Below are 26423 nucleotides of genomic sequence, written 5' to 3'. Positions count from 1 at the left end.
TTTATTAGTTAACATTGTACCGTAAGGTTCTTCCCCTCGTCCTTACTATTTACTTAGGTCACTGTGGATGTGATCCATCACTATCATAACTCATTTCATGCTCCGATCGTACCAGATCTGGCTACTGGGAGCCCCTTCAAGCTGGCTCCTGTGTTTTTTTGACCTAGTCTGTCATTCTCTCAGCATTATTCTTACTTCTGCTACTGAGATGTTCCAGGCTGACCCTGTGCTCTCCAGCGGGAGCCCTGGACTCTGCCGTTTCACCTGTTTCTCTGCAGTGGGGAGTGAGGTTAGAACTCTAGATTTGGAAGCTGAGCATGCTCACTGCCTCTGGGATGTCTTTCCCCGTGGCCTTTCAGACCAGGGAAAAGAGCCATTCCATCTCCTTCTCCTTGTACCCCTTTATATTCGTAGATCCTTTCTCTCTCCACGATCACCCCGCCTCCCAGCTGAATTAACATCTTGACTCCTTTGCTCATTTCTGCAATCCACATGAGCTAGTTCTATCAGAATTACAGCACCCACGCCATTATGAACGATCAACCTGTTAGGTCGAATTTAAGTCTTCTTTGCGTTTTTTTCCCCCCCTTTGGATTGAAGGTAGAAATACTATAACTAAGAGTTACTTGGATTTTTTTTCCAGTTTTCTTTAATATGGTTGTTACCCATCTGATAGATAGTGAAGTTCATATGTTTTCGTTTGTTTCCAATTTGAAGTTGTTTTTTTTTTAAATCCTTTTTGATCTAATTTTATTTTTATTTTTTTAATTTTATTTTTAAATGTGTAATATATTAACATGTTTGATGTGATCAAACATCGAAACTTTATAAAAAGATGTGTTCAAAGACTCATTCTGGTTTATCTTTCCTGTATTTCTCTTTGCAAAAAAAAAAAAGAGGGGGTGGCTGGCTCCATCAGTAGAGCATGCAACTCTCGATCTTGGGGTCATGAGTTCAAGACACACATTGGGTGTAGAGATTGTTTAAAAAAATATATATATTTTTGGGGGCGCCTGGGTAGCTCAGTCGTTAAGTGTCTGCCTTTGGCTCAGGTCATGATGCCAGGGTCCTGGGATCGAGCCCTGCATCGGGCTCCCTGCTCGGCGGGAGGCCTGCTTCTCCCTCTCCCACTCCCCCTGCTTGTGTTCCCTCTCTCGCTGTGTCTCTCTCTGTCAAATAAATAAATAAAATCTTAAAACAAAACAAATATATATATATATATTTTTAAAGATTTTATTTATTTATTTATTTGAGAGAGAGAGAATGAGAGAGAGCACATGAGAGGGGGGAGGGTCAGAGGGAGAAGCAGACTCCCCGCCAAGCAGGGAGCCTGATGCGGGACTCGATCCCGGGACTCCAGGATCATGACCTGAGCCGAAGGCAGTTGCTTAACCAACTGAGCCACCCAGGCGCCCTATATATATATATTTTTAATAGAGAGCACATGAGCTGGGGGGCAGGGATAGAGGGAAATGGAGAGAATCTCAAGTAGACTCCATGCTGAGCGTGGAGCCTGACGTGGGGCTCCATCTCACGACCTTGAGATCATGACCTGAGCCAAAATCAAGAGTCAGATGCTTAACTGTCTGAGCCAGTCAAGCACCCCTAAAAATAAAATGTTTAAAAAGAAAGAAAGGAAAGAAGAAAGAGAGGGAAAGAGAAAGAGAAAAAAAGAAAGAGAGAGGGAGGGAGGAAAGAGGGAGGAAGGAAGGAAGGAAGGAAGGAAGGAAGGAAGGAAGGAAGGAAGGAAGGAAGGAAGGAAGGAAGGAAGATGACTGGGTGGCTCAGTCGGTTAAACGTCTGCCTTCAGCTCAGGTCATGATCCCAGGGTCCTGGGATTGAGTCCCACATCAGGCTCCCTGCTCTCCCCCTGTTTGTGCTCTCTCTCTGACAAATAAATAAAATCTTAAAAAAAAAGAAAAAAGAAAAAAGGGAAAGAGATAAAAACGTATAAACGTTTTCTTGAGGTGTCTGGCTAGCTTAACTGACTGAGCCACCCAGGCGTGCCTTTGGTGCATTTCAAAGCAAATTGCAAACATCTGTACACTTTGCCCTAAATACTTAAGCATGCATATCACTACCTAGAGGTCATATTCGTTTATTTTTTTCTCTTTTTAAATTTTATTTTAAAAACATTTAAGATTTTATTTGTAAGCAGTCTCTACACCCAACATGGGGCTTGAACTCACAACCCTGAGATCAAGAGTTGCAGACTCCACTGATGGAGCCAGCCAGGTGCCCCTAGTTTTTTTCTCTTTTGATGTAAAATTTATGTAAAATGAAATCCACCAATCTTAGAGATATATTTGCTGAATTTTAATGGTACATGTCCCTACATAATCCAAACCCTCATCAAGGTATAGATTGTTACCATCACCCCCAGATTCTCTCACTCCCGAATCATTCCTCCACCATCCCCCGGACGCTACCTCTGTTCTGATTTCCCTCCACCTTTAGTTAGTCACGCTTGTTCTAGACTCTCACAGATATGGAATCCTACCAAGCATGTGTGTGGCCTTTCGTGTCTGGCTTCTTTCACTTAGCAGAATGCTTTTGAGATTCATCCGTGTGGATGCATCTGTCAGTAATTTGTTCCTTTTTGTGGCTGAGTATAGAATTCTCCTAGCTCTCTTTTGGTTTCTCCTTACCAGGTTTCTTTCCTTTTTTTTTTTTTTCTTCCTAATAATGGCTCCATGGAGATATAATTCACCTATATAAAGTGTACATATAAAGGGTACAATGGTTTTTAGTATTCACAGAGTTGTGCAACCATCATACAATCAATATACATATATTTTTTAAAGGTGTGTTTATTTGAGAGAGAGAGAGAGCATGAGCAGGAGGGGTAGAGGGAGAGGGGGAGAGAATCTCAAGCAGACTTTGAGCTGAGCGTGGAGCCCAACGTGGGACTCGATCTCACGCCCCTGAGATCATGACCTGAGCCACATCGAAGAGCCGGCTGCTTAACCGACTGCACCACCCAGGCGCCCCTCATACAATCAATATTAGATTTTCATCACCACCCAAAAGAAACCCCAGACCTGTTAGGAACTTCCCATTCCCAGCCCAGTCCCCACAACCACTAATCTACTTTCTGTCTGTGTAGATTGTCTATTCTGGACATTTGGTAGAAATGGGACCCCACACTCTCTCCCTGAATTCTCGTAAGGTCTGAGCCCAGGCTTTTCATCTCACCTCCCGTAACTCTCCTACCAGCCCCAGGAGCCCCTCTGTCTCCAATTTACAGATGAGGAATTTGAGTTCATTTGAGAGAAGCTGCATCTCACCCTGGGTCCTAAGGCTGGAGAGCAGGAGCTCTGGGGTCCATGAGTCAGTGCCCTCTCTGTGGCCCAGGTCACCCCAAAGAGTGCTCTCCCCACCCCACCCCCGCCCCTGCCCCTGCCCCTGAGTCCCATGGGCTTCCCCCAGGAAGCTGAACGCCCCCACCCTGTCACCCCCCCCCCCCCCAGGTGTACATGTTCCTGGTGAAGTGGCAGGACCTGTCTGAGAAGGTGGTATACCGGCGGTTCACGGAGATCTACGAGTTCCACGTGAGTGCCCTGCGCACTTGTGTGTGTATATGTGTGTGTGTGTGTGTGTGTGTCTGTGTCTGGGAAGGGAGGGGACGGGAGGGGACACCACACCCAGTCCCAGCTCTGCCCTTCCAGGGGGAGGGTGGCCCAGGTGCTGGCCAGGAAGTGAGGAACCCAGAGCACCCCCAGCCCACAGATGAGGGTGCATTATTTATTCCTTAAGTTAATAGAACATTTTCCTTAAAGTATGTTTTATTTTTTATTTATTTTTTGTTTTTTTTAATTTAAATTCAATTGATTAACATACAGTGTATTATTAGTTTCAGATGTAGTATTCAGTAATTCATCAGTTGCGTATAACACCCAGTGCTCATCACATCCAGTGCCCTCCTTAATGCCCGTCACCCAGTTACCCCATCCCCCCAACCACCTCCGCTCCAGCAGCCCTGTTTGTTTCCTAGAGTTAAGAGTCTCTTATGGTTTGTCTCCCACTCTGATTTCGTCTTATTTTGTTTTTCCCTCCCTTTCTTTATATTCATCTGTTTTGTTTCTTAAATTCCACATGTGAGTGAGATGATATAATTGTCTTTCTCTGACTATTTCTTAGTTAGCATAATGCCCTCTAGTTTCATCCACATCGTTGCAAGTGGTAAGATTTCCTTAAAGTATGTTTTAATGTGGTAAAATACACAGAACTTCGCATTTTTTAAAAAAGATTTATTTATGTATTAACACAGAGGGAGAGAGCAAGGACAAGCAGGGGGAATGGCAGGCAGAGGGAGAAGCAGACCCAGGCGCGCCCCAGACTTTTTTAAAATATTTTTTTATTTTTAAATTTTTATTTTACCCAACGTGGGGCTCAAACTCATAATCCCGAGATCAAAGGTTGCCTGCTGTACTGATTGAGCCGGCCAGACGCCCCTCTTGTATGAGAAATTTAAAGCAAAATGCAGGGTCACCTGGGTGGCTCAGTCGGTTTCTGACTCCTGATCTCAGCTCAGGTCATGATCTCAGGAGCCTACCTAAAAAAAAAAAAAGTAAGTAAGTAAGTAAATAAAGCAAAATGCAGATCAATGTGAAGACTATAAGGGTCCCACACACCCAGGACACTGAGTCACAACTGATATCACTGTGCTGTTTGCTACAAGGCTTTTTTTTTTTTTAATGTCAACTCTAATCCCAGCGTGGGGCTTGAACTCACAATCCCGAGATCAGGAGTCATGAGCTCCACCGACTGAGCCAGCCAGGCGCCCCACAAGGCTTTTTTTAAGATAATAAAAATAAAACATGGGGCTCCTGGGTGGCTCAGTTGGTTAAGCGACTGCCTTCAGCTCAGGTCATGATCCCGGAGTCCTGGGATCGAGCCCCGCATCGGGCTCCCTGCTCAGCAGGGAGTCTGCTTCGCCCTCTCCCACTCCCCCTGCTTGTGTTCCCCCTCTCGCTGTGTCTCTCTCCGTCAAAGAAATAAATAAAATCTTTTAAAAAAAGAAAAGAAGGGGCGCCTGGGTGGCTCGTTGGTTAAGCGACTGCCTTCGGCTCAGGTCATGATCCCAGGGTCCTGGGATCGAGCCCCGCATCGGGCTCCCTGCTCAGCAGGGAGTCTGCTTCTCCCTCTCCCACTCCCCCTGCTTGTGTTCCTTCTCTCGCTGTGTCTCTCTCTGTCAAAGAAATAAATAAAATCTTTTAAAAAAAGAAAAGAAGGGGCGCCTGGGTGGCTCAGTCGGTTAAGCGACTGCCTTCGGCTCAGGTCATGATCCTGGAGTCCCGGGATCGAGTCCCGCATCGGGCTCCCTGCTCGGCAGGGAGTCTCCTTCTCCCTCTGACCCTCCTCCCTCTCATGCTCTCTGTCTCTCATTCTCTCTGTCTCAAATAAATAAATAAAATCTTAAAAAATAATAATAATAAAAAAAATAAAAAAGAAAAGAAAACATTACAAAAGAAGTGGAAAACACCCTTCATCCCATGCCCTGTCCCAGCTCCAGCCTGGGTGACTACAGCTGTGCACACACACACACACACACACACAAGTCCAAGAACAAGATACAGTAGTGTTGAGCGTGCATTCTCCGCAGGCTTTCTAGAAGCCATCAGCATGCCGCTGCTCCTTTCTCTGCCTTGTTCCTGTCACTAGGTCACATTTTTGAGACCTGTCCATGCTGATATGTGCGCGACTCCATCTCTCCTCTTTAAACTGTTCTGGGTTGTTCTAGCGTAGGATTAGCCCCTTTTACTAATTGGTGGACTCTTGCATTCATTCATCAACTATTTATCGAGCACCTACTAAGCGCCAGGTGCGTCCTACTTGGTGAGTGGGAGATGCTCTGAAGGTAACAAGGGCATAAAAAAGATGCAAGTCCTTGCCCTCCCTTGTGGACCTTAAGTTCTAGCGGAGGAGTCAGGATAACAGACAAACAAAACATAAGTAATTTACATAGTATGTTAGACAGTCGTTAGAACTATAGAGAAAATAAAGTAGGGGGTGGTGGTGGATGGGAGGACTGAGTTAGGAGGGGAAATTGTCAGGGAGAAGGTTTCACTGAGGGGGTGATATCTGAGCAAAGACTTGAAGAAGGACAAAGAGAAAGAGAAAGCGCTATTGACAGATACAGGGAAAGAACGGGAAAAGCAAGTGCAAAGGCCCTGGGGCAGGAATGGGCCTGGAGTATTCAGAGATGGCTGGAGCAGAGTGAACAAGGGAGGGGAGGGCAGCGGCAGAGGAGGTCAGTGAGGCAGACAGGACGGGTCTGCGGGGCCCTGTAGACTAATGTGAGCTGAGAGTCAGGGAGGGCTCTGAGCAGAAGAGAGACATGATCCAATTTAAGTGTGAAGAGGGTGCTGGGTTGAGGACAAAGATGGAAGGGGGCGTAGGATGTGATCATCCAGGTTCGGTGGAAGCTCAGCCCGAGGTGGTGGCTGTGTGGGTAGTGAGAAGGGTCAGATTCTGGATGGATTTTAGGAGCAGAACCAGAAGAATCTGCTGGTGGCTGTAAGGTGGGAGAGAAAGAGGACCAAGGATGGCAGCCGAACTTTCTAGCCCACGTGATTAGAAGAGTCGTTTCCGATTCGATGCTTTGACAGGGTTGTAATAAAGGACGTGCCTTCGCCTTTTCTTTTGTGTCTAGAAAACGTTAAAGGAAATGTTTCCTATCGAGGCGGGGGACATCAACCCACAGAACAGGATCATTCCCCACCTGCCAGGTAAGGAGCAGGTCACCTGTCCTGGCTCCGCTCTCCTGCCCTGCGATCTGTGCCCCCTACTCCCGCTCCCTCTGGGACTTGACCTGGGAGTGTGCTCACTGGTGTCCCTCCCGGGCCCCTCCAGCCCCACGGTGGTTCGACGGGCAGCGGGTCGCCGAGAGTCGCCAGGGCACCCTCACCGAATACTGCAATGTGCTCATGAGCCTGCCTGTCAAGATCTCTCGCTGCCCCCACCTCCTCAACTTCTTCCAGGTGCGCCCTGACGACCTCAAGCTCCCCACGGACAGCCAGTGAGTGGCCCCCCGCATTCTGGCCCCGAAGTGGAAGAGGGAAGGGTGGTGGTGAGCTCTGCCTGGGGAGGCGGTGCAGGATATCCCCCCTGTGACAGATAACTAAAGCTCAGGGAGGGGAGGCGACTTGCCTGAAGTCACACAGCCCGAAAGAGAAGGAGGAAGGATTCCAACTCTGGCCCGTGTGACCTGGAACTCCCCCACCCCCCGCCCCAGCGTCCCTGCCAATTCTCCACCTGGAGCCCTCTGAGCCTCACAGTGCTGGGTGGGGGGGCTCTCTGGGCTGGGAATGTGAGATCCTAGGTCCTCAGCCTCAGCTTGCCTTCTGAAAGCCATTTCTCTGTCTGTAACGGGGTGGGAAGGGCCAGATGGAGTAATGGGGGCCATGGAGAGCACTTACAAACCGTGAAGTGCAGAGCCCCAATGAGGGGGGTGGGAGGGTTGGTGGCCACTGTTAATCGCTGAGCACGCCTCCGCTTTGCCCCTCATTTTCTGCCTGCCCCAGCCCCAGGGGACTCCTGTACTCAGGGCCCAGCCTGGAAAGCATCTGAGAAGCTGAGGGAGGTCTCAGGGGAATGAGCTGTCCTGCTGGGGAAGGTCCCTCCCTCTGTCCCTCGCTGCTCACTGAGTGCTGGTGAGGCCTGGTGGACACACAGCACCGTGGAACATCTCCCCTGGCCCAGGGGCAGGACAGTGCAGCACCCAGGGGCCTGGGTGGTGGGGATGCCCCCTCCCTGTCGGCCACTCTCCTGAGCCCCCAGAAGAGGGGAGCTGGCCCCCCAAGGTGACAAGAGCCTTTCCCAGACCGGAGTGCATCACCTGTGTTCTCCTTAACAGTTGTCTCCTTGGGGCACCTGGGTGGCTCAGTGGTTAAGCGTCTGCCTTAGGCTCAGATCACGATCCCAGGGTCCTGGAATCGAGCCCCGCATCGGGCTCCCTGCTCAGCGAGAAGCCTGCTTCTCCCTCTCCCTCTGCCTACAGCTCCCCCTGCCTGTGTTCTCTCTCGCTCACTGTGTCTCTGTCAAATAAATAAGTAAATAAATCCCTAAAAAAACCGCCCAAAACAGTTGGCTCCTTCTTTGGGTCTGCAGAAGGCGGGGGGGGGCTGCTTTCCTTGCCCCGTGGCTCCCTTCCCCCTGCAGCGGCCCCCACATCCCATGTTCCTTTTCCTCTTGGGAAGTTCTTCTGTAGGTCTGCCCGGAGCCTCTGCTTCCCCGGTGGGAAGCTGCACACCTAACCCAGATTCTTCTTTCCTGCAGGGTGAAAAAGCCAGAAACCTACCTGGTGCCGAAAGACAAGAGCATTACGGGTGAGAGCCGGGGGCAGCCACCTGTAGGTCACCCTGAGGGGACTGGGGACATGATGGGGGATGCTGAGCACAGGCCGTGCAGGGAAAGGAGCCGGGGTGGGGGGGAGTTATCTTGGTGGCTTGCACTAACGACTGGGGATCTTGGGGGGTCACTGGTCAGTGAAGCTTTCGAAGCTCATGTCTGTGGCCGCAGAGCCCAGCCCGACCCCCGCTCCCAACAGCCCGCGATGTCCTGGCTGAATGAATGAACAGGTTTGGGGGCAGAGGGGCCTGACCGTGTCTGATCTGTTGTGCACGATAATTGTTAATAATACAACCTGACATTTATTAAGGACTCATTCTGTCCCAGGCCCTATTTTAAATGTCTTGCACATATTAACACGTGTAATCATCTCTGTAACAAATATGAAGTAGGGACCAAAGTGCTATTAACCCCATTTCACAGCTGGACACACTGAAGCTTGATTTGAGCTGGAACTCAGGTCAAGGGCCACACAGCCACGAAATGTGGAGCGGGATTTCAACCAGTGAGTGGGATGCCCGGATGGGGCTATGGGCCACTCACCGTGTGGTCCAGGGAGCAGTGTCTTAGTCTATGCGGGCCAAAGCACCGCAGACCAGGCGAAGGGGGAGGGAGGGTCTTAAACAACAGAAATGAGTTCTCTCACAGTTCTGGAGGCTGGGAGTCCGAGATCAGGGTGTGGGTGGGGTTGGGCTCTGCCGAGGCCTCTCCCCTTGGCGTGCAGACGGCTGCCTCCCCCTTGTGCCCTCACCCGGCCTTCCCTCTGTGCACGTATCCCCCTGGTGTCTCCTCTTCCTCTTATAAGGACGCCAGTCCTATGGGGTTAGGGCCCCACCCCTACCACCTCTTTTTTTTTTTTTTTAAAGATTTTATTTATTTATTTGACAGAGATAGAGAGACAGTGAGAAAGGGAACACAAGCAGGGGGAGTGGGAGAGGGAGAAGCAGGCTTCCCGTGGAGCAGGGAGCCCGATGCGGGGCTCGATCCCAGGACCCTGAGATCATGACCTGAGCCGAAGGCAGACACTTAACAACTGCGCCACCCAGGTGCCCCACCCTTACCACCTCTTTAAAGGCTCTAACTCCAAATACAGATTCTAAGGTACTAGGGCTTAGGGCTTCAACATGTGAATTTTTGGGAGGGGAGAAGAGGGGTATTTCAGTCCATAACATGGTGCACTGACAAGACCTGGGGACTGGTTAGAAATGCAGACTCTCAGGTCCCATTGCCGGCCTATGGAATCAGAACCTGCGTTCCAGCAAGATCCTGGGGCGATTGGTGTGCACATTAGGGCGCAGGAGGGCTGCTCACTGACCTGATCAAGTGAGAAAGAGGGTGTGTAAGGTGTGTGACTAGGGTCTGGAACACACGAGGTGTTCCATAAATGTGGGGCTACAAAAACTAGCTGGTCTCTGCTGCTTTCTAGTTGGCAGGGGACATCTACCTCCAGTGCACCTGGTTCTGGTGGCCCGTGCAGGGGACTGCCTGGAGGAGGCAGCCCATCCCCGCACTGTGCACTCACCCCACCTTCCCTCTGTCCAGACATCACAGGCCCCATCATCCTGCAGACGTACCGGGCCATCGCTGACTTTGAGAAGACCTCGGGCTCCCAGATGGCTCTGGCCACGGGTGATGTGGTGGACGTCGTGGAGAAGAGTGAGAGTGGTCAGTCTCCCTGCCCTGCTGGGACCTCAAGCCCCCTACCAAGGCTCTGGCCCTCAGACAGCCTCCAGCTTCCTCCCCGCCTGGTCCACTGACAGGCTTGTGGCTCCTCTGGGGACCCCAGCTGGCCTCCCCACGCTGAGGGCACCCCCAGGGGAGGCTGTGGGCATCTGGGCATCCCCGGGGTTAGGTCCAGGAGGCTAGGTGAGCTTCTGGGCGTGCTGTGTGGGAAGCAGATTCTGAGCTGTAATCCTGTAACCTGTGTGCATGGAGGATGGTGAAGGTGACAATTCTGAATTTGAATGTTGGATGTCTGTGTGTCTATGTCCGGGTGTCCTTACCAGCCTGGTGGCCAAGGGAGGCTGCCAGGCCCGCCCAGACTTCCTGCCTCACCCCCACCCCTCCCCCACCCCCGTCCCTGCACAGGCTGGTGGTTCTGCCAAACGAAGACAAAGCGAGGCTGGGTCCCGGCGTCCTACTTGGAACCCCTGGACAGTCCTGATGAGACAGAGGACCCAGAGCCCAACTATGAAGGTGTGGCCTTGCCTTCCATGGCCATAAGGATGGGAGGGGAAGGGACCGGAGGGGCCCTGGGATATTGAGAAGCCAGATACAATCATATCTACTTGGGGGTTGGGTAGGACTGTGGGCTGCCCAGCGGGGTCAGGGTGGAGACCCCATAGTCTGGCTTGAGGGGCCCAGGTAGGAGGTGATGCCCTTGGTCAGGACAGAGAACCAGGAGATAGAGTAGAGGTGGGTCCAGCCCGGGCCAGGTCCGGCGGGAAGCCAACTGAGAAGCAGATCTGAGGTTGAGGGAGGAGCGCTGCCTGCGGGCAGGGGCATCCTCGCTGACTGCAAGCGGAGAACCGGCAGCCCGCGGGCTGGAGCTAAGTAAGTAAGTTAGAGTTGATTGCCCGTATTTTAAAATGGAGAGATTTCACAACTGTACGCAGATTTATGGCATCCCTGGAAAAACTGGAAAAGGTGTGGACGCCGGAGTCAAGTGGCTCAGGTGCCACGTGGACGGGTGCTCCACCCCTGCACCGCCTGCCTGGCCACGTGTCCTATTTAGGTGCCTGGCCCCTGATGTGGGTGGTGGGGGGTGCGATGGGCCAGCTCCCCCGGGTGTAGTGGGCAGAGGGCAGAACTCCGGGGTGCCCCACGAGTGGGCGGCAGGAGCCTGCAGAGGGAGACCAGTAAGGAGCAGGCAGGGAGGAGAGGGGAGGGTGGTCCTGGGCTCTAGCTGGAGAAAGCCTCGGGGCCCAGAGAGGAGAGGAGGGGAGGCAGGCCAGCGCTGGGCAGACCCTCACACTGTGCCCCTGCCCCCACGGCCGACCAGGTGAGCCCTATGTCTCCATCAAAGCCTATACCGCCCAGATGGAGGATGAAGTGTCTCTGCAGGAGGGCGAAGCCATTGAGGTCATTCATAAGCTCTTGGATGGTTGGTGGGTCATCAGGTAGGAGAGCGCCCCGCCCTCCCCACTGTGCCCACCCTGAGTGTCAGCCCTGGCCTGGGGCCCGGTCTGTTTGGGCTCAGTGCTGACTCAGGTGTGGGACTCTGGATAAGCCACCACCTCTCTATGGACTCAGTTTCCATTTTGGTAGCAGATCAATGACTATCCCACCCCAACTGGCTCTCAGGGTTCAGCGTCCTTGTTCTTTGTGACTTGGGGTCACTCGCCATCTATTATTCCTTCTACAACACAATTGATTGTTGCGTTAATTATTTTACTTGAGAACTGGTAGAGCAGACCCTGTCATCCTTTTTCCTTTTAAATCTTCGGTTGTCATTGATTCTTATCTGGTCATTCCTCCTGGGGAGAGCAGAACCCTGGGGGCTTGTAGGGCCATCTTCTTGGACCCACTGGGCCTCCCCAGGTCCTTTTCCACCCTTTCAGAGCCTCGAGTCATAGGGCCAGTCCATGACCCCAGTGAGCTCGTGGCCACAGCACCCACCATCAGCATGGCTCCGGGCTGGAGGCTCTGAGGCAGGAAGATATTTCTCAACCTTTTTGACCCTCACTTAACCGCCCATCATGTACCCCTAAGAATCTGCTTGTGATTCTCCCACCAGCCAAGAAGGATCAGAGTTTTACTGAGTGAACTTTGTAATATGTGAAGTTTTTCTCACTCCCAAATTATAGTAGTGAGAATGGAGAGAAAAGTCTTTTCAGCAAGTGGTGCCGGAACAGCTGGGCGTCCACCTGGAGGAAAGGCACGTAGACCCCTCCCTCACACCACGCACATTTATTCAGGATGCGTCATGGGTTTGACCAAGCACAAAACCCCAAACTAAAAAGCTTGTGGAAGAAAGCATAGGGGAACTTGGTGACCTGGAGGGAGAGAACGCCAGATCACGCTGTAAAAGAAAATACTGACAAACACACTGTTGCAGATGTTTTATTGCAAACACATGTCCCTGGGCTGGCGGGGGTCGGGGGGCAAGTTGGACCTGCTAATTTCTCCTACTACCAACATCAAGGCTGGGCGGGCCTATGTTGCACAGATGAAGAAACTGAGGCCCAGAGGGACAGAGTCTGGTGTTGGCCAAGCTTCAGGGTATCTGCAACTCCCGACTGCCTTAACCCCAACTGTTTATTTTTTTAAAATTTTTTTTCTTTTTTTAAAGATTTTATTTATCTATTTGACAGAGAGAGACACAGCAAGAGAGGGAACACAAGCAGGGGGAGGGGAGAGGGAGAAGCAGGCTTCCCACGGAGCAGGGAGCCCGATGCGGGGCTTGATCCCAGGACCCCGGGATCATGACCTGAGCCGAAGGCAGACGCTTAACGACTGAGCCACCCAGAAGCCCCATCCCCAACTGTTTAGAGAGATCCCTGAACCCCCCACATCTGAGGCCCCTGCTCCCCCCTGTGACTGCGGGGCCTTCAAGGGCTGCCTCTGTTGCAGGAAAAACGACATCACAGGCTACTTCCCATCCATGTACCTACAGAAGTCCGGGCAGGATATAGCCCAGGCCCAACGCCAGATCAAGAGCCGAGGGGCACCGCCCCGCAGGTGAGCGAGGGTCCCCGGGATTGGACGGGGCTGAGGAAGAGGTACCACGGGTCCCCTCTGTCGGTCCAGGCCCTGGATTGGCAGTGCTGGGGAGGGGGCTCGGGACTGGGGCTCCCCAGCAGGCGGGGGAGACAGAACCCTCACTGGATCGAGGCAGGACTTGCCCTCCCACATCGTGGGTCTGGTCCGGGGGCGGTGGGACAGCAGGGGTATGAGGTGGAGGTGTAGACGTCGATGCCGGGCGTCCTTGGGGACGGCCCGTGAGGGCTGTGGCCGTCCAGAGGGCTTCCTGGGGAGGGGCCGGGCTGATGGCTGGCGAGGGGCTCTGCCACCCAGGAGTCCGCGTAGGCGCGGGGGAGTCGCATGCATGGCCCGCCCCGTCGTGCGGGGTCCCCGCCCCGCTCCCCACTGCCCCGGGCCAGTTGTTGGACCCCAGGGCCTGTCATGCGGGTCCGCGCAAGCAAGGACGCGGGCGCATCGGGGACGGCCAGGCGCTGAGCAACGCCCCCGTCCCGCTGCGCCCAGGTCGTCCATCCGCAACGTACACAGCATCCACCAGCGGTCGCGGAAGCGCCTCAGCCAGGACACTTACCGGCGCAACAGTGTTCGTTTTCTGGAGCAGCGTCGCCGCCAGGCGCGGCCGGGACCGCGGAGGGCAGGGAGCCCGCGCCGTGAGTGCGGGCGGTGGCCGGGGGCGGGGGGCGGGGCTGCGCGGGGCGGGGCCTGGAGAACGGGGCGGGTCCAGGGGCGGGTCCAGGCGCGCCCGGGCCCGCGGAGAGCCGTCAGCCCGCGCGGTGAGTGCCGGCAGCGGCCTGGGGGCGGGCTTTCTTGGGGCGGGGCCTTGAGGACGGGGCGGGGCTAGAAGCGGGGCCAGGGCCGGCCCGGGCCGCCCTGTGCTGGGAGCCCGCGGCGTATGAGTGTCCGTAGCGGTCTGGAGGCGGGGCTTCCCGGGGCGGGGCCTGGGCGGTGAGGGGAGGCGGGGCCGGAGGTGGGGCCTGAAGGTTGGGGCGGGGCCTCTTACCCGGCCGCGCTTTCAGCGATAGGGGAGCAGCCTGAGACCGAGAGCGCAAAGCCACAGCCCGCGGTGCCCCCGCGGCCCAGCGCGGACCTCATCCTGCACCGCTGCAGTGAGAGCACCAAACGGAAGCTGGCTTCCGCCGTCTGAGGCCGGGCCACTCCCCTAGATGGCGTCCTGGCCTCTCCGCCCTGTCCCGCCCCATCCCTGTATACACGTGTATAGATCCAGAAGTCTGGATGCCTCCCGCAGTCCCGGCCTCGCCCGGCTAACTATTCAGCGCTCTCAATAAATGTTGCTTGGAGTGGGCAGAAGTCCTGCAGAGCAGCGGGGCGGGCTGGGCTGGGCTCGCCCTTGGGGGTGTTTATAGAATTAGGACTGAGGGCTGTGAGCTCTGCTGGGGCGGGAGGTTGGGGGAAGTTGCGAGAACCAAGGTCCGGTTGCACACTGCCCTGGCTTTGGCCGAGACTAAGTTTGCACGGGGCCAAGTGCAATAAGAACGCCCCGCACCCCCCGCCCCCGCGCTGGCTGTTTGGACAGAAGCTGCCTGCTAAAACTTTGGTCCCACTGCAGAAGAGTTCTGAAGAAGGGTGCCACAGCGCGCGGTGTGTGCACCTTAGTTCGGTGACAAAGAAAAATTGTCATCTAGGAATAGGGAGGGAGCACCTTTGATTATTCGCTGCCCAGTTAGGAGGTTGTACCAGAAAGCAATTACTCATTCATGAGCAGACCCTCACCGCCCCCACCAGCCCTGCTGCCAGACCATGGCTCAAAGTCTTTGCCGGTGGATCTTTTGCAAAATGCAAAGACACCAACCAGGGTGCAACCTGGAGCTGCAAATCTTGCTAAAGCAGGAGCTTATCAGGAAGGCAGTGGGTGACAGCTACCCCTCCTTATGTGGGAGGTGGCACAAGAGGATGGACAAGGCTGGTTCCTTCGAGATAAGGGGACTGATGATTCTCAAGAGAATAATTTGACCAGCGCAATGATTGAAAGAGGCCTTGAGAACATCACTGGGCCCTTTGCTTTTTGCACATGTGGTTTGCTGGAAAAGTCCAGCCCCTCAAACGCTATCATGCAAAGCTGTGGGAGAATTGACCACCGACCATCCCAACCCCTTTGCTTGTTCAGTTGCAAGTATAATTAAAAAAACAAACTGTGTGAGATAAAATACAGATTTTCTTAATTTTTAGTTTCATCTTTTCCAAGCTAAGGTCCCGATCCAACGTTTTCCTCACGTTTTTCTGCACTTCTGGTCCCCTGGAGGTGGCCCTGCGCTGGCCCCACTGTTGCGTGCTGAGGAGGAGGCCCGGGTGGTGCGTGGGCCTGAGGGCAGGGGGCCTGCCCCGGGGGCTTCTGCTGTCCCCTCGGGGGAGCCAACAGAGAGCACCCGGCAGGCACGTCTGGAGGGGCCTGCGTCTGAGTTACGGCTGCAGTGTGTGGGGCAGACGATTTTCTTGGGGCCAGGCACAATTCTGGTCTCTTTCTTTACCTTGTTTTGGTTTGAGAACAACCCTGGCATGTGGGCTTGTGGTGGAGGAAACCAAGCCTCAGAAAATGTAAGCAAGTTTTTAGGATAATATGGCAAGTGGGTGACAGAGCTTTTCTTTTTGGTTCCAAAGCCCTACTGGATTCATTACATTCTCCTGACCCCGCAGAGTTCCTGCTCTGTGGCTCAGTCCAAATGGCAGGTGCAACGGCCAACGGGCACTGAGAGGAGGGAGGTGACAGGGGCCTGGCTTCCAGAGCCCCAACCCCCCACCCCCACCCCAGGCCTGTGTTGGAGTGACCAGTGTCCTCTGTCCACCTGGGACAGGAAGACAGGGCCTTGGGGGAAATGCTCCTAGAAACTGATGGGGACCACCAAATCCAGCCCTTGGCTCCGGCCTGGGCCCCACCACCCCGCTCCTAAGTGCTCTCATTTGCAGACACCCCATCAATCGATGACCCCAGAAAACCATCTGCTTGCTCAGTCAGTTCTCCCAGGCTTGGCTCTGTCATCTGAGTGAAGGTGCTGGGCCGCCACGGTCCCAACACACATGCAGGATAAAGAAGGAAGCCGTAGGAGTTGATTCAAAGCAGAACAGCCCATGAATAGTCGAGTCACAGAAGGCAGCCCAGGCTGAACCCTGCCGTCCCCTCAGCATCATCCGATGCGCTAACCACCAGAAAGCCACACATGACAGCCTCCTGTCATGGAATAACACGGACTTTGGAGTCACACAGACCTAGTTTGAATCCTGACCCCGTCTCTGCTGTGTTACCTTGGCAGGTCACTTAATCACTCTGAGCCCTAGCCGTCGGTCTATCACATGAGGGGGCTGACCTTTCCCTGCAGAGTCCACAGGGCGACCCCTCTGATACTCGGTTGGGCATCTGCTCGGGTACACCGGGGCGGGTCTCCCCTGACCCCGTTGGAAACCAGCCCATTCCTCCCCCTAGGAAGTGAGCCTCTGAGCTAGCCAGACCCAGCTGTACCTGCAGTCCACCCCCCAAGGACAGGAACTGCCGGGGTGGGGTCATTTTCCCTGTGTCTGAGGACCTGCACTGGGGCTCCAGCTGGGGGCGGGTGCCTTGCGCAGGAAACTGCCTGGAGGTTGGTCTCTCTCTCTCTCCTGTAGCCTCCCTTTATTTTTATCAAAGTGTTTTGTCCATTGCTTCCTGAACGGGTCATCACCAGGTCAGGATCTTTAGCCTTTTTGCTCCCTAGTCAGATTAATTCTTCCAACCTGGAAAGTATTCATAATTTGGGGTCATTAATTCCAGTGGCTAATACAGATTAAGAACACTGTGTGTGCGTGCGCGCGCGCGCTTTCAAATGCCAGCTCTCCGGGGGTTAAGTGCTGTAAAGGGAAGGACATCAGGACAGTCTCCGAGGGACTGTCCCCAGCTTGCAAACATGTTAGAACACAAGGGACACCATGCACAGTGTCATTTATGGTAAACGAGATCGAAGTATTACATCAGTGTTCGATTTACTGGAGCTGGTCACTAAGTAAGTCATGGTTAGAGAATATCCCTATTCTTGGAAAATATTCCCTAAAGTAGTCGGGGGAAAGGATGTATGTAACCCCCTCAAATGGTTCAGAAAAAAAAATTAGGCGCGTGCATTTATACACACATGATACTCGGACACTCCTGCATACAGGCTCACGGGCAGCGTGGGACACACACATGAGAGAGAGAAGGAGGCCAAGCAAACAAGGGATAGAGCATAGGGGTAAAATTTCAATAATATGAGAATTTGGCAAGAGGACATGTAAGTGTTCTTCATACCTTTCTTGTTTCCGCAACTTCTCTGCAAATTTTAAATTATTTCAAAATACAGTTTATTTATTTCTTAAGTCATCACCGCACCCAACACGGAGCTCAAACTCACCACCCACAGATCAAGAGTCGGATGCTCTACTGACTGAGCCAGCCGGGCCCCCCTCAAAAAAAAGTTGATCAAAAAAACAAAACAAAACAAAACAAAAAAACAAAACAACCTCCAAACCTCAGCTGCCTTGGCCTTTGAAAGCTCATGTTACTTGTTATCTGGAGTTCTCCATTTTCAACTCCTATCTTTGTGGGTCTGCCGGGAGGCAGAGACAGATCACCCAGGGGTGCTACGGTTGGTGAATGTGTCTCCAAGGGACTGTCCCCAAGCTTGCAAACATGTTAGATCACAGGGGACACCATGCAGAAAGTGGGCAGATAGATGTGTGTGCATTTACCCTCCTCCACGAATACACACCTCTCTGTTTCTCTGTTGGCTGATTTAAAACTTCAGTATGCTGGCCTCAGGGGTGAGTGAAACCCGCCGGCCAGAAGGAAAGGCAACCACCAGAAATACAATAAAACGGTCTTCATCTTTACTGGACTATGGTGAGGCATAAAATGTCATACAAACGGGTAGGATACTGCAAGTTACATTTCCGAGTCAAAGTGGAAAAAACTGGAAAACAGAAAGTTTGTAACTTGTCTTCTCATCTTGCAATCCCTGGGGCCCGGAGGATTCTAGTCTTGCACCGCACCCCCCCCCCCCCCCGTGTTGTAAGTCATGTCGCGATGTGGAGCATGGAATCCCACTGCGAGTCCTTTAACTGCGAGCAGTATTTCGTTTTGCTCAGTTTCATAATGGAAAACAGCTGTTCGCAAATGTAGGTGCTTCCGAACATGGAGAGAATCTTTGCACAGTGGATTCTGTACTTCGGGTAGCTACTCCACAGGTATTTGTAGAACTCGGGGACCCCGACCTTGTCGTATTTAGTCTTTAGCACCGTGTTGCACTGCAGGTCAATGACCTCCATCTGGAGCGCCTCGTGCACGCTCTCGATCTTCACCGAGAAAGGGGAGCTGAACAGGGTCAGGTCACTTTCATAGAGTTTGAAATCGGACAACCTCTTCTGGAACTCGGTCTTCAGTTCCACGATTTTGGGAATGTAGTTCAGTCCGTCACTTTCATTTCTGGAAACCGACTTCAGCGTGGGGAAGTGGGCCAGGTTATTCCTTGCCAAGTGAGTTTCCCAAAGGCACAGTTTGGCTAGGAATGCCCGGATCAGGTCGTACATCTGCGTGACGACCTGTGAGTGCCCTTGGAGCGAGATGTTCAAAGTGTTCAGGTGCATTGTCATATCGACCAAGAAGGCCAAATCTCTGATCCAATCTTGAGAGCTCAGCTGAGGCAGGGGCTTCCCTCTGGACGACATGAAGGAATCAATTTCTTCCAACGATTCAAAAAATCTCTTGAGCACCAGCCCTCGACTGAGCCACTTAATCTCGGTGTAGTAGAGCAGGCTGCCATATTGGCTGTCCAGTTCATACAGCAAGGTCGTGAACTCACTGTGGTTCAGCCCACGGGAGCAAATCCAGTTCACGGAGTTAACCACCACACTCATGACGTGGTCCATCTTCAACTTTTGCGCACAAAGCGATTCCGGGTGAATGATGCAACAAACCGACTTCAGATCTGAGTCCTTGCAAATCATGGCCACCTTGGATTTAAGTTTCGTCACCAGCCCGTCGTTCACATCGACCATGGCAGGGGTGCCTGTAGAGGCCACGCTGACCAGTTTTGACCAGTCGATATTAAACTTCTTCAGACTCTTCTCGACACGCAGAAATATCTCGTTGCCAGATTTTGTACCTGTCATGGGCACCGTATCCAAGAGCTCTTCCGACACATCGAAATTCTCATCAACGCCGCGGATGAATATGGCCAGCTGGGTGGTATTATTGATATCCGTGATCTCATCGATTGCGATAGAGTATGCCACGAACGACTTGATTTTTTCGCGTAACTTCTCCCATAAGTTCCCAGCCATGTCTTCTATGGGTTGCACGGCCGCGGTTTCATTTGGGCTCACATTTGCAAAGGCCTGTTTCTGCTCGGGGCCCATGATCTCGGATGACCCCAAGAGGTACTTCCTGAGTCCTTTCTTCAGCTCGTGGAGCTTCTCGTCCCGCATCTTCTCAGTATACTGGTCATAGTGCTTGCTGTGGTTCGTTTGATAATGGCGCCGGAGGTTATACTCTTTGGACACAGACATGCTCTGTTTGCATATTAAACACGTAGGAATATTCTGCACTTCCACGAAGAAATACGCTCTCTCCCACTTCTCTTGAAAGACACGGCCCTCCTGGTCTATCTTTCTTTTTCCCACTTTTGATAGAGACATGGAGACAAGAAATATTTCACTTTTTCTCTCAACTCTACCATACGAAAAACGACAGCAAAAATGTGATGATAAATGTCAGGGGTAAAGTGGCTGGGGTGGGGGGGTATGGTTAACCCACTCCTGCAGAGAGGGACGGCTGACTCTCAGCTCCAGCAACGGGCTGCTGGAGGGGATGTGGGATCTGGGGCCAGATCTTCAGATTCCAAGAGAACTTAGAAATCGACTCTTTTTTTTTTTAAGGTAAACTCTATGCCACACGTGGGGCTCGAACTCACAACCCTGAGATCAAGAGTCACTTGCTCTACCCACTGAAAACGTCCCTGGCTTTTCTTTCTTTTTCTTGAAAATGTCCCTGGCTTTTCAATGTCGGCCACTCGTTTCCATTTTTATTTATTTATTTATTTATTTATTTATTTATTTATTTATTTATTTATTTATTAAAGATTTTATTTATTTATTTGACAGAGAGAGACACAGCGAGAGAGGGAACACAAGCAGGGGGAGTGGGAGAGGGAGAAGCAGGCTTCCTGCGGAGCAGGGAGCCCGATGTGGGGCTCGATCCCAGGACCCTGGGATCATGACCTGAGCCGAAGGCAGTCGCTCAACCGACTGAGCCACCCAGGCGCCCTCGTTTCCATTTTTAAAAGGTACACTAGCCCAGTGAAAGGCATCTTTTGTGATTCAGCAAGTACCTATGTTTGCCCCATCTGCTTTAAGCAAGAATGATCTGGCACTATGTTTGCATTTTATTGTATATTTTTTCATTTGTGTCTCAAGAGAACTTTGAAGTAACAGGGAAGGGGGATGACCACAGAAGGTGTGTGATTTACCTGCTGTAAGGCGCAAGGGGCCTTGGTCATAGCCTCGGAACTGCACAAAACTTACTTGTTTTAAATTTAAAGAAATCTGACCACGAAGCGGGTAAGAGCTCTACTTGGAGAGAACACAGGTCTAAACATTCACTTCAAGAAAATGTGGGCAGAGGGGCCGCCTGGGTGGCTCAGTCGTCAAGCATCCGCCTTCAGCTCAGGTCATGATCCCAGGGTCCTGGGATCGAGCCCCGCATCAGGCTCCCTGTTCGGCGGGAAGCCTGCTTCTCCCTCTCCCTCTGCCCTGTTACTCTGCCCGCTTGTGCTCTAAAATCTTCTTTTTAAATAAATAAAATCTTGGAGCGCCTGGGTGGCTCAGTCGTTAAGCGTCTGCCTTCGGCTCAGGTCACGGTCCCAGGGTCCTGGGATCGAGCCCCGCATCGGGCTCCCTGTTTGGCGGGAAGCCTGCTTCTCCCTCTCCCACTCCCCCTGCTTGTGTCCCCTCTCTCGCTGTGTTTCTCTCTGTCAAATAAATAAATAAAATCTTAAAAAAAAAAAAGTGTGGGCAGAGACAAGAAAGTAAGTCAATTCGGTGGTTGTCTGGGGCTGGGGGCAGGAACAGGAAATGAGAGAAAAATGGGTAGGAGGGATCTTTTGGGGGGTGATGGAAACGTCCTAATATTAGATTGTGGTGACAGTTTGCCGAACTCTGTAAATTTATTAAAAATCACTGGCAGGTGTATACCTCATACAAGGGAATGTTACGGTATGTAACTCATGCCTCAATAAAGCTACAAAAAAAAAAACTGTTCAGCAACAAACAAGACGAGTTTAGGAAGAATAATCAATCGGGCATTTTCAAAGAATATTTTAGTTTTTCCAACTTGAACTGAGGAGGTGCCCTAGTGACTCAGACTCCAGAGAATATCCCTACATCTGCTTTACTCACCCCACAGGATGCTGATGACTTGCTTGCAATGACTCCGGGGGGCCACGTTCAGAATACTGAACAGGCACCGTGGATGGGGCGTTGCTCAGTCAGAACAGATGTTGACCTCAGCACCGGAGGGGTCCTGGGAGCCACCTCTGTGCCAGGTGGCACCCTCTAGGCTCTGAACTGGGGGGAGATCTGGGCAGGGGGGCTGGGGGGGTGTCCTCGGGGATGGAGCTGGGGTACCAGGCAGGAGCTATTTACCCACTGAGCTGGGCTAGTTCAGTAAAATGTTCCTAGCCCCCCACCCCTGCCATAAAGGGCTCCCAAATTCCAGTTCAGTAAAATGTTCCTAGCCCCCCCACCCCTGCCATAAAGGGCTCGCAAGCTCCTTCAAGCTGTCGCATGAGAATTCTGGTGAAGTACCAGGATTAAAGGACTTTATAACCAGCAGGACAAATAAACTGCATCTTAAGAGCACCATGCTTTGCTCTAAGGCTCAAGGCTTGAGAAGCAAGGCCCCCCGTGGGGAGGGCCTGCAAAGACACGTGGCACCACACAGTGGGTGCTGGGATGACTTTCTTGCCACCCACCCGGGATACTCACCATTGCTAAGCTCCAGGCCTGGAAGCGGTCTGAAGAGAAAGAGATATGGTGAATGCCACAAAGTCCGTTTGTCCGGGGACACACAGCTCCCAGAAGCGGGATACGAGACAAGGAGAGTGCGAGAGGCACTGGGCTTCGGAGCCCCACGGCCCACCTCCTGGTTAAAAAAAAAATCCCACCGCCCCCCTCCCCCACCTCGATCAGGTGGCCACCTTCAGGTTCATTCTCCTGACCAAGCAGGGAGCGCTCACCTACCTAATGACTGTGAATTTGATAAATTCTGCAGCGTCCAAGATCCTTCTCATGGAGCTGATTTCTAGGTAACCAGGGGCTTTGAAGACCACGCCCGGGGGCATGCCGTCGATAACCACACAGCCTGGGTTGAATGTGATCTTCCTGTAGGGAACTTTCACAGGGAAGTCCACCCCGATGGCTTCACCTGCGAGGAGACAAACAACAGAAGACCACTTCAGTGTGTCACCTGCTTTTCCCAGACCAGTGCCGAGATGCTAAAATACTTCCAGTCCAGTGACAACGTGGGCCATTGGCCATTATTACTTCACGGACAGTCTTACTGACTTTGACATTGGCAACGGGCAGTAAAACAGATTCAATTTCTCTCTCCAGGAAGGAGAAAGGATGCTGGCATTTACCTGAAAAAGGGTTTTATGAAGATTAAATAATGATTCACATGTCAGTGCTGAAAGCAATGCTCAGCCATGGTAAGAACTCAGTAAATCAAAGATAGATACTATTATTGCGATTAGTGTGTCCATGTAAAAGCCCTTCAGGAAAAATACATGCTGATTTTGATCATAGCTCCTTCCCCAGAAAGATCTATTTCTTTTTTTTATATATAATTATTTTATTAAAAAATTTTTTTTAGTAAGCTCTACACCCAACATGGGGCTTGAACTCACGACCCCTAGATCAAGAGTTGCACATTCTTCTGACTGAGCCAGCCAGGTGCCCCCAGAAAGATCAATAAAGTATTCCATTAAAAAGAAATACCTCAAATATATACATTTTGGATATGTAACAATATAAAAACTTACCAAATTTTCGGCTAAAGAGGTCATTGACTTGTTCTCTTAGTTGTTTTATCTTTTCAATGCTGGATAATCTTTCCTTCTCGTTATCTAAAAATAATTAGACAATCAAGCAAACTGGGGTTATTGATCAATTTACCCCCAAAAAAGCTGTTGGAGGAAGTGCCTGACAGCACATGAAAAAAGCACTTTACCTGGCTTGTCACTCAGTTTAGTTTTTTGGAAATGTGTAAATGGAAGCCATTAGACGCGACAGAGAATTTCCCAAATTATGAATCCATGTAAACACACTCCATACTACCTTAGGGAACATTTTCAACATTATGTAGGATCAGGGTGTCCACCTTCACCTCTACTCTTCAACATTATAATAGCAATCTGAGTCAATGCAATATGACAAGTAAAAGGAGTAAGATGTACTAGGATTAGAAGGGAATATTTTTCAATACTTAACATTTTTATTGTATTTAATTTTGAATAACTAGAGCAATTACATGGTTCAAAACTCACAAGACATAGAACAACGCAGAGTGAAACATTTCTCTCACATCCCTCTCTCAGCTCTGCTTCCTTCCTTGGGGAAATTATGTTATCAGATTCTTTTGTATCTCTCCAGATATATTTTATATACACATATTCAGAAAAGATTGCTTGACGGGCAGCAGATAAATTCCACCTCTGTGGCCAATTCTTATTTATTTATTTATTTATTTATTATTATTTTTTAAAGATTTTATTTATTTATTTATTTGAGAGAGAGAGAATGAGAGACAGAGAGCATGAGAGGGAGGAGGGTCAGAAGGAGAAGCAGACTCCCTGCTGAGCAGGGAGCCCGATGCGGGACTCGATCCCGGGACTCCAGGATCATGACCTGAGCCGAAGGCAGTCGCTTAACCAACCGAGCCACCCAGGCGCCCTGGCCAATTCTTACTTAACAGGAGCTGGTGCTTGGAGTTGTCTGCCCTTCCAGTAATGCCAAGGTGTGGCTGTGAGAAGTAATATATCTGATTAACGATGTCTGATATAAGCAAGATATTCAGTGTCTGACAATCTGTAGTGTATTTTATATTCCTGAATTGTCATTCCTTAGTTGAAAGGGTAAACTAAGCAAAAAAAATAAAGTTCCAAGGGTTTATGACCCATGTTATATAATGGCTAAAATATAACAAAAAGAAAAATATAAAGTCAATTATGATAACGCCAGATAGACTTCCATACCTGGAATTGTCACCTGAACAATGTTAAGATCTTCCACACCTGCCGCAGAATTGGTAATACTGGATGAATTTGTGCTTCCTAAAAACAGAAACTGAAATTTAGAACTTAAAGAAAATTAGGTTAATTCTCCTCTAAAAATGTCCATGCGTCACTCTGATCAGAGGCACAGACTCAACTTTTAAAGCTTCAGAGAACAGGTGGCTGTAGGAAGTTGGGCTCCATGCTCAGTGCAGAGTCTGCTTAAGATTCTCTCCATCTCCCTCTGCCCCTCTGCCCTGCATGCTCTCTCTCTCAAATAAATAAATAAATCTTTTAAAAAATAAAAGTGCTCATCTGGTTCCATATTCCATAAGCCATCATAATAACTGTTGTCAGATAAAGGACAAGAACACACCTACAGATGGGCTTCCAAATGCCACAGTCTGTTGCTGGAGGCATGGTCATTATCTACCAAATAATTTATAGCGAATCCTTTAGAAAACTGCTCTCCAGAACAAAAAGGTGATTGGGCTTGTAGTCCCTGTACATGCATGATGCCCCACAAGAGAAGAGCACAATGGGGAGGCCATCTTGGAGAACATTTCCATCAACCTGCATTCAAATCACTGCTGGACTTGGATTCTAACATGGGATTCTTTATATTGTTTCCTTTTCTTCCTTTTCCCCCTTAAAATAGAGTTGACATGCAATGTTGCATTAGTTTCAGGTGTACAACACAGTGGTTTGACAAGTTATATTCTTTTTTTTTTTAACCCCCCCTTTTTTAAAGGATTTTATCTATTTATTTATTGGTCAAAAAGAGAGAGAGAGAGAATGCAAGCAGGGTGAGGGTCAGAGGGAGAAGCAGACTCCCCGCCGAGCAGGGAGCCCGACATGGGGCTCAATCCCAGGACCCCGAGATCATGACCTGAGCCGAAGGCAGACGCTTAACCAACTGAGCCACACAGGTGCCCTATTTTTTATTTTTATTTTTTGAGTGAGAGAGTGCACGATTGCGCATGAGCGAGGAGGGGAGGGGCAGAGGGAGAGGGAAAGAGAGAATCCTAAGCAGGTTCCACGCTCAGCACGGAGCCCGACAGAGGGCTCGATTTTACGAGCCTGAGATGGCGACCTGAGCCAAAATCAAGAGTTGGATGCTTAACTGACTGAGCCACCCAGGTGCCCTGGAGATTTTAAGTGAAAGAAGTCAGGCCCCAAAGGGCACACATTGTACAATCCCACCTGTATGAAATATGTAGAAAAGGTAAATCCATAGAGATAGAGAGTAGACTGGTGGATACCAGGGGCTGGGGGAGGGAAGAACGGGAGGGACTGGTAATGGGTATGGGATCTTCTTTTGGGGACGAAAATGTTTTCGAACTCGATAGAGGTGGTGGTTACCCAACACTGCGAATGTACAAAAGCTACTGAATCATTCACTCCAAAACGGTTGATTTTTAGAGTCTCTAAATAAAAGCACTCCCAGGGCACCTGGGTGACTCAGCCAGTTCAGCATCTGCCTTTGGCTCAGGTCATGATCTCAGGGTCCTGGGATCGAGCCCCAAGTTGGGCTCTCTGCTCAGCGGGGAGTCTGCTTCTCCCTCCCTGCCCCCTGCCCTCCCACTCCCTCCCCCTCCCCCGTGCTCTTGCTCTCTCAAATAAATTGATAAAATCTTAAAAAAAAAATAGAAGGACTCCCATAGCAATTAAACAACATAAAGAAATGAAAGTCATCCAAATTGGTAAGGAAGAAGTAAAGCTCTCACTATTTGCAGACAACATATAGAAAACCCTAAAGACTCCACCAAAGAATTACTAGAACTGATAAATGAATTCAGAAAGTCGCAGGATACAAAATCAACGTATAGAAATCTGTTGCGTTCCCATACACTAATAATGAAGCAGCTTAAGTGAAATGAAGAAAACAATCCCATTTACAGTTGCACCAAAAACAATAAAATAGCTAGGGATAAACCTAACCGAAGAGGTGAATGACCTGTGCTCTGAAAACTAACACTGATGGAAGAGACTCAAGATGACACAAAGAAATGGAAAGACGTTCCATGCTTATGGGTTGGAAGAACAAATATTGTTAAAAAGTCCGTACTACCCAGAGCACTCTAC

At 50.8% G+C, this 26423-nt stretch overlaps 2 protein-coding genes across 14 annotated transcripts in view; one reads left to right on the top strand and one right to left on the bottom strand.

Moving 5' to 3' along the window:
• The window catches only part of NCF1 (neutrophil cytosolic factor 1), a 35213-nt gene that overhangs the window by 3089 nt on the left and 5701 nt on the right, over positions 1–26423 (top strand). For 2 of the 3 annotated variants that reach the window (XR_010411977.1, XM_064593084.1), the window contains exons 2-10: positions 3471–3551; positions 6656–6731; positions 6856–7021; positions 8281–8330; positions 9895–10017; positions 10441–10548; positions 11354–11471; positions 12925–13032; positions 13558–13703. Coding sequence is in view for 2 of the 3 variants with exons in the window: in XM_064593084.1 (XP_064449154.1) it covers positions 3471–3551; positions 6656–6731; positions 6856–7021; positions 8281–8330; positions 9895–10017; positions 10441–10548; positions 11354–11471; positions 12925–13032; positions 13558–13703 (976 nt within the window). In the remaining variant the exon portion in view is untranslated. Of the gene's footprint in view, positions 1–3470; positions 3552–6655; positions 6732–6855; positions 7022–8280; positions 8331–9894; positions 10018–10440; positions 10549–11353; positions 11472–12924; positions 13033–13557; positions 13704–14069; positions 15277–26423 lie in introns of those variants that run through there. The other variant, XM_045875495.3, reaches the window with a different exon arrangement.
• LOC123844720 (general transcription factor II-I repeat domain-containing protein 2) overlaps positions 17880–26423 on the bottom strand; it is a 52337-nt gene continuing 43793 nt past the window's right edge. For 5 of the 11 annotated variants that reach the window (XM_045875489.3, XM_054507631.2, XM_045875490.3 and 2 more), the window contains 5 exons: positions 24321–24398; positions 23109–23192; positions 22309–22492; positions 22054–22082; positions 17880–19691 (listed from right to left, as the gene is read on the bottom strand). In XM_045875489.3, the coding sequence (XP_045731445.1) occupies positions 18088–19691; positions 22054–22082; positions 22309–22492; positions 23109–23192; positions 24321–24398 (1979 nt within the window). In that variant the 3' untranslated portion in view covers positions 17880–18087. Of the gene's footprint in view, positions 19692–21059; positions 21685–22053; positions 22083–22308; positions 22493–23108; positions 23193–24320; positions 24399–26423 lie in introns of those variants that run through there. The other 6 variants (XM_054507629.2, XM_054507630.2, XM_064593078.1 and 3 more) reach the window with 5 other exon arrangements.

This window comes from Mirounga angustirostris, unplaced genomic scaffold (genome assembly GCF_029215605.1).
Source record: "Mirounga angustirostris isolate CCGP_5_RB_7025 unplaced genomic scaffold, mMirAng1.0.hap1 SCAF_5, whole genome shotgun sequence".
In the NCBI taxonomy this organism is placed as follows: Eukaryota; Metazoa; Chordata; class Mammalia; order Carnivora; family Phocidae; genus Mirounga; species Mirounga angustirostris.
This window is presented reverse-complemented; position numbering and strand designations above follow the sequence as displayed.